General features: G+C 46.1%; 1 protein-coding gene across 1 annotated transcript; it reads right to left on the bottom strand.

The window, feature by feature from the left end:
* Positions 1-268: 268 nt before the first annotated feature.
* PXMP4 (peroxisomal membrane protein 4) lies at positions 269-7,353 on the bottom strand. The gene is made up of 4 exons (XM_009637369.2): positions 7,348-7,353; positions 7,069-7,169; positions 6,251-6,449; positions 269-4,956 (listed from the first exon to the last, which is right to left on the bottom strand). Exons 1-4 carry the CDS (start codon positions 7,351-7,353, stop codon positions 4,693-4,695), a joined length of 570 nt encoding a protein of 189 aa, XP_009635664.2. The 3' UTR covers positions 269-4,692.
* Positions 7,354-7,385: the final 32 nt, after the last annotated feature.

Genomic DNA, 7,385 nt, shown 5'->3' with positions numbered 1-7,385 from the left:
GCGATAAGGGCTCCCCTCAGCCTCCTCTTCTCCAGGCTGAACACCCCCAGCCGCTCCTCATCAGCCTTGGGCTCCAGACCCCTCCCCAGCTTTGTTACCCTTCTCTGGACACGCTCCAGCCCCTCCAGTCCTTCTGGGAGTGAGGGGCCCAACTCTGAACCCAGCATTCGAGGGGCGGCCTCCCCAGTGCCCAGGACAGGGGCACGGTCACTGCCCTGCTCCTGCTGGCCACACCAATCCTGATACAAGCCAGGATGCCATTGGCCCTCTTGGCCACTCGGGCACACTGCTGGCTCACATTCAGACAGCTGTTGACCAACACCCCAGCTCCTTTTCTGCCATGCAACTCCACTAGCATCAGCCATCCACAACAGCTCCCTGCTGGCTGCAGAGCTTCACATGCACAAGGGACCCTCTGCGTGCACAGAAAGTTCCCACACACACCTGGGTTTGGTCTACTTCCGCAGCCAGAGATCAGCCCTCCACTTCTACCCTCCACGCAGCTCTGTTTAAAACAGAGCTTGAATTGCTCTACCAGGACAAGAAAGCCTTGAGGCACCAGTGTCAAAGCTCTTCTCCAGCCTCTCCCTCCTGACCCAGCTGACCAGAGCAGGGGTGGTTATTGCCCCGATACATGGAGGGTGCCCGGGACAAAGCACGCTGTCACGCTGCCAACACGGGTTTGCACCTTACAGCGGCCGCAACCTCCATAAGCACTTCTCTGTGGCACTAAGTGGCCAAGCACGAGTTTTTCTTTCAGAAATATCCTGCCCTTAACTGAAAGGATCAAGCATGGTACAGAAAACCTCATCTAAACCAAATGTCATGCACCCATTTAATTTTCACCTTTGTTAAATAATGCAATTGTCCCGGAAATGGTTCTTCAGCAATCCTGGCAGCCAGCACTAGCATACAAGCTGTCCTCCAAAGAGAAGTGAAGCACAGTGGGTATGCCAGGGCAGCATGCAGCGTCAGTAAATAACCCTGAGCTTGCTTTGTTCCTTCATAAAATAAATGATTAATAGCTCAGTGCAGTCAGTCTGCTCTTCAAGGCTTGCTGAAAACTTTTGATCGGTTTGATTCATTAACCTTTAAAATTGCCTCTGAGAGAGGCTTAATATCTGAAGGAGAAGCATCATTTTAAAATGTACACTTCAATTTTATCCAGAAAACCTAATTTTTGACAAACTGAGCTAAGCATTGAGACACCCTCCTCTTCTTCAGAGGTGCTCAGCATCTCACAGTCAGGTGCTGAGGAAGAAATAACAAGGTAAAATAAAGTTGATGTACACAAACAAAGCCATGTTCGTCTTAAAATTCAAAACCAATCAGGGCTGGGGGGAGAGAATGGCACTTCTTTGTGATTCTTAAGCATTTGACTGATTCGCAGGTGGCTTCCCAACTGTCTCTTTTATTTCTCTTGGTTTTAATGCTAATAAAAAAGGAACACAAACAGTGGACTCAATTCCCCACACAATGCACGGGGGGAGGGCAGGGAGTGTAACTTATGTATCCGAAAAGTCTGACTCAGACAAATTACTTCTAGTTCACTTCCTTACTACACGCCTGCATTGTTCCAACACCTCGATAGCATAAGGGGTTCATCCCCAGCTATCTGGTCACAGAAACAGCAATGTGGACTAATGCCGTTAAATAACTGTTCCAATTACTTCCCTGGGGGGGGGGTGGGGGGGGTTAAAATGACTTGCAGCTTAACGTCCTGCCCCAGCGCAGCGGGAAAACCAACCGTCCGCAAACGCCCGGCTAAAGGCTGCTGCTCCACGGGACTCGCTCCTGGGACGAGCTGCAGTTTGTCTTCCAGGACGGCAGCTGGTTCCTGGATCAGGAGTGCAGATGGCTTGAGGCTCGGGCGCTATTTGCTTTGCAAGTGAGGTTGGTGATAGATTCCCAAGAGAAAAAGGGTGTTCTGAACCACGGACGGCTGGCGGACACTGCTGCCAGGCTGATACTGGAAACTTGCTATTGGCTCGTTTTTGCCATCTAGAGAGGACAGAGACATTACAGTAGCTTAAGGACAGGACAGGTCACTTGTCCTTCATATGGCCAGGGAAGCCCTTCACAAGCAGCCATACGGTTGCAGCAGCAGAACTACTAGCAGAAGAAAATTATTTTGCCTTTAAGGAAGCCGCAAGCCTTTCTCAGAGAAAGGAATGCTAGTTATAAATTAAAAAGGTTAAAAACTTCTTACAGACACCCAGTTCACATAATCAGCCTGCACCATCTTTTGCTACAATAATTATACACGGTCAAGGATTTGCAAGTCTAATAGTTCCAGGGAGAAATTCTCAAGCCATGGCTGTCAGATTCTGGAAGGGGTTTCTGAAATCCCATCAAAGCTTGTAGGAATTCAGCAGTATTAGAAAATTAACATTCTTATTTGAACAATATATTGAGGTTTCTGACAAAAATAGAGTGCTGCACTCGTGCTGCTTCAGATATCCAGCACTGGAGCAAATAAAGACACGATGTTTATGAAGAAATCAGACCTCACCTGCAGCTTTGGTATTTTTTTCTGTACTCGAATCTTTAAGCTCATCTACACCAAACAAAATATCTAACTACAAAGAAATAAAACCAATTCCTAGCTTCTGTTGCTTTCCTGGGGTCTGTCCCATTAAATACCAATTGCTCTTCAAACTCAAGTATCCGGTGCAGACCGTAATAGCAGGTGATGCTAAAAGTTGAAAGTACTGTGGGCAGTTATTATGGCAAAGCAGCATCTTGGCTTCTGGGCACCAAAGATGACTACGTCACAGATTTGCATAGGATGAGCACAAAGAAGCTTCTGCCTCTACACTGCAAGATCTCACCATGAACGTAGTTAGATTCAGCACTGCATTCAGCTCAAGAGCCAGAAGACTCTATTCCTACTTAACCTTGAGACACTCAGGATGCGATTCAACCCCAAACTCCACAGTGTCAGACAAGCTGGGAGGGGGGAGGGGGGGCAGGGAACATCTAACTCTCCCGCTTGCTGACACAGAGAGTGGAAAAAATAAAGAGCAAAGCAGCACTCATAAGATGCATAACAGTAATAAAAGAGCTTAGGAGGACAAGGAAAAATGACTTAAGAAGAAATCAAGAATTGTTTTCTGCTCAGAAGCAACATGAACTTCAAGGTACTGTTTTGGTCAGACCACTAAATACGACAAACTGCTAGAGCCCAGAGAGTAAAGAGACGGCAAAAGACTATGAAGAACAGCATCGGTGGGATTATGAAATAACAAGGTCAGGTCAGGATGGAAAAGTGGATGGGTACACAGAAAACTAACCTTTTTTTTAAACGAGAGGTTTAAAAGGTGCAAATAGAAGAGTCCTGACTGAGACAAAAGGGAATGGTTAGCAGAGGGTGCTTAATGACTCTCTTGCGATATCACCACATAAAACCAGTGTGTCAGGAAATATTTTAAAGTACATCATTAAGTGAATGGTATAGTGTTATACGGCAGGGTAAGTAGTTTGTACTATTAACAGTTTGATTTTATTAAAGTGTTTTTTGTTCTTTCTCAGCTACCTAGTCAATCTTCTGTCAAAGCCCAGTGTGTGCGGCACTATTCCTGGGGCTCAGCAGTGTATTTTTAAGAGGAAGATTCCCTCATCTATTCACCCCGTGGCCTCAACCTGGCTCAGCAACAAGCCTACACATATAGTCAAGTCTGATTACAGCCAAAACACATGCCACTGCTGTGGAGGGTAGATTCCGGACCCAAGAGAAACCCATGTGCTTATCTTCCACCAAAATAAAAGTGCTTGTTAAAAGTGTTGCCTGCTTCTACGTATAAAGTACCCAGTGTGATATCTGAGGGCGTGCGATGTGCCTCAGCCTGTTTCCAAAGCAGTCTAAGTTGCGTAACTGTTTTTGGTATTTAGTTCAAGCAGCTTTTAAAAACTTTACAAATAAGTTGAAAATAATGACAGGGTATTAATCAGCGCACTCTGCAGAGGGACAGATGCAGCTCAAGTGCATGAAAGAAACCGAGCAAAACCAGTCCTTCTGAGCCCACTTTTAACAGGCTTGTACTAGACATCTTAACAGTTTTATTCTCAAACACCTTACTGTCTCCCTGAGGGAAAACTGCAGAGAAACTCTTTTAAGGAGCGCACACCTGTCCTTGTAATAGTTTAAACAAGATTTCCAGTCATCCACAGAAATCAAGGAATTATGCCCCCGCTTTCAGACCCGAGCAGGTCCCCCACTCCCACCATGCTACAGCAAGCACAAGTAGCACAGAAAAATGCTTCTGTCTTGTGAGCATTCAGACAATCCCTAGAACATTTTTTCCACAATTAGACATACTCCCCACTTACTGTCAGGGTGACATTTTATAGGTATATTTAGTTTCTTTAAAAAATAAAAGCACATACTTGTAGGGCAAATAAGGCCTTTTTTTTAAAGAGACTTATTTTAACTCAAGATTCCCAAGGCATTTTACTCTCACCGAGGACTGCAACAAATTTCTGTGGGGTATTTACTTGCTCTAAACAGAGCCAAGAGAAGACTAATCAGAACATTTTGGCCAGGACACAAGAAGCAACTGTGCTTGACAGATGTTAATTTAAAAAAAAAAAAAAAAACAAACAACAAACCACCAGTCAAGAACAAAGGAACAACCTTTTCCCTTAGCTGCTGGAAGGCATCATCCCATTCAAAAGTGTTTTACGGTAAACCACCTACTTGCTGTCTGTCCTTTTGTTATAAATGAGAAAATCAGAAATGTCATGCCATACATTACTATCATCATACAGGTAGGTCATGGAGGACTGCAGAGAAGGCTGCAGAGTTTGCCGGTGGTATTCAAAGAGCCAGAGAACCGTTCCCCATATCAGAGCAGCGACCAGTGGAAAGGGATCCTGCTTTGGCTGTGGGACGTAGCCCTTTTCCACTGCCAGCCGAGACAAGCCGAACAGGATACGAGACAGCAGGTACATAATGATCTGCATGAAATAAAAACCCAGAGAAGATTAGGTCAACAACCTGACCAGATATACTAGCCAGGTTAAGCGATTTAGAAGTGATAAGCCAGGCAAGAGGGGTGGAAACAATTTACCCAACTTAACAGCAAACAGGCTGTAGGTTCACACATCAAGCAGTCTTTATAACTGGAGATGTTTGTGTCTTTCCTATGTCCTCAAAGCCTACATCACCACGTACCAGTACCTAAGGGGGAGCTACAAGGAAGATGGAGACTCCCTTTTTACAAGGAGTCACATGGAGAGGACAAGGGGGCACGGACACAAGTTGCTCTTGGGGAGATTACAACTGGACAGGAGAGGGAAATTTTTCCCCATGAGAACAGTCATCCATTGGAATAATTTCCCCAGGGGAGGGGTTGACTCTGCTACGTTGGACACTTTCAGGACGCAGCTGGACAGGGTGCTGGGCCATCTTGTCTAGGTTGTGCTCTTGCCTAGAAAGGTTGGACCAGATGATCCTTGAGGTCCCTTCCAACCTGGGATCCTTTGATTCTCTGCTGGTGCTCTAATTCGGTTATCAACAAGTTACGCTTGATGCAACATTACCTTGGCAGTTGCACAACTTATAACTTTGCACAGTTAATGCTACCTCAGATGCTGCTGCTGCTAGAATGGTCACGGAGCAGCCCTGCTAACCTGCCGAGCAGATGCAAACTCAGTAGACCGGACTCATCCTAAAACCAGACTGAAGGTACGCCCCTGCAGGGGACTGCATAAGTAAAAGACCTTTGATTAATCTGCATCCATGTGTTTTACTGACTGATTAATCTGTGACTGGGTGTTAACAACCAAACTTCCCCTGAGCAGCTTTTTTAACCAGTTCAGTTAAATGTAGCTCCATAACTGATTGTGCTCTACACTCACAGCATTCAAGCTGCCGGGTTTAGGCCTGGAAGCGGGCAGACGAGGAGCGCAGGCAGTCAGTTACTGCAGCTCAGCTGACAGGCGGGGTAATCCAGCAGCTTTGGGTGGCGTGACCGCCTGCCTGCCTTCCTAGGTACACAAGTGTGGCTCTGGAGGTAAACCTGCAGCTCTCAAACTGCACACGCCGTTCACAGGGGCACAGAACCACCTCTAGGATTTGTGTGCAGTGCAGCCAAAACCAGAGCTTGTGCAAAGAGAAATATGATCAAAGAAAAACTCTACACAGTAAGAACTACCGGGAACATGCCAGGCTATACCAACCACTTCCTGGCACACTGTCATCCACCTGTTGTTTATTTTTGTCAGAGAAACTTTCAACCAACACATTTACCTGGCTGTTGATGGGGTTGTTCTCACCGAACACTAGCCAACCTCCAATGCAGGCTGCAAAGAAAGAATGAAATGGAATTTTTTTCCCCTGTAGTCGGGACTGCAACGCCATCAGCCCCTTGTAGGTGAACACAAAATATGCCAAGTTCCGGGAATGAGTGTACGTAGCCTGAGCAATCGATTTCAATTTCTCTCTTAAACTGAAGAAAAGAAACAAACAATTAGAAGAGCAAAAAGGCAATACCACTGCAGTCACTCAGCCTGGACATTACGCCCCTCTGGCCTGCCCCTCTAGATAGCCCAAGCACCCCACAGAACACCTACTTTGTGCAGGAAGACAAATCCCCTCATTGCTGGCTCGCTCATCAGAACACATTCAACAGCTCTGCTTAGACTGTGGACTGCGCTTTTGTCTAATTATATGAATGGTCAAGGAGCCTTTTTGGTTTTTTCTTCATTATTTTTTATTTTTTGCCTAAGCACAAACCTCTGGGGCAAGCAGGGAAAGTCACAGCATGCACTGCTAGAGCTTGGCTTCCCTTATTTGAATGGAGAGCTGTGGGCTGCTGTTTGCATCTGCTAATTTCTCCTCTGCCCACTGGTTCTCCTTAACCACGGCACAAGTGGCTGACCCCCACAAGCGTGTACATGTGTGTATGTGCGTGCGTACCAGCTGTCCCGCACAGCTATCAGAACAACGGGCTATGACCATGGCTCACATATCTCTCTGCTTTTTAAGCCCTCTGGGAACATGAAAGATTGAATGCTTGAAAGAAAGCATTCTAAGCAGTAACAGAAATATAGAACTAGGGTTTGTACCTTCCACTCTTGAACAGGAAAGTCATCACCAGGGCATGTGGGGCACGGATTTTTGCTCCATAGCTGCAAAAGTGAATAGATATCTCACTTTTTGTATTGCGCTATCAAATGATTGTATTTCTATTCCCCAACAGCCAAGAGATGTTACTTAAGCAACTACAGCTTACTTTAAGTCAGCCCAGTAGCAGCAGCACGCCGAGCTCAGGCCGCAGGCTGAAGAGAACGGGCACCCCAATAAGCCAGGTCCAAACGGGACCCCAAAACCGGTTAAAACCCCACTTTCATCGGTGAGGGAGAGGGAAAGGCCTCTCCTGAAC

The sequence above is a fragment of the Egretta garzetta genome, unplaced genomic scaffold, assembly GCF_000687185.1.
Source record: "Egretta garzetta isolate BGI_Z169 unplaced genomic scaffold, ASM68718v1 scaffold24, whole genome shotgun sequence".
NCBI classification, from domain to species: domain Eukaryota; kingdom Metazoa; phylum Chordata; class Aves; order Pelecaniformes; family Ardeidae; genus Egretta; species Egretta garzetta.
The sequence above is the reverse complement of the archived record's forward strand: the minus strand, read 5'-3'. Positions and strand labels throughout refer to the sequence as shown.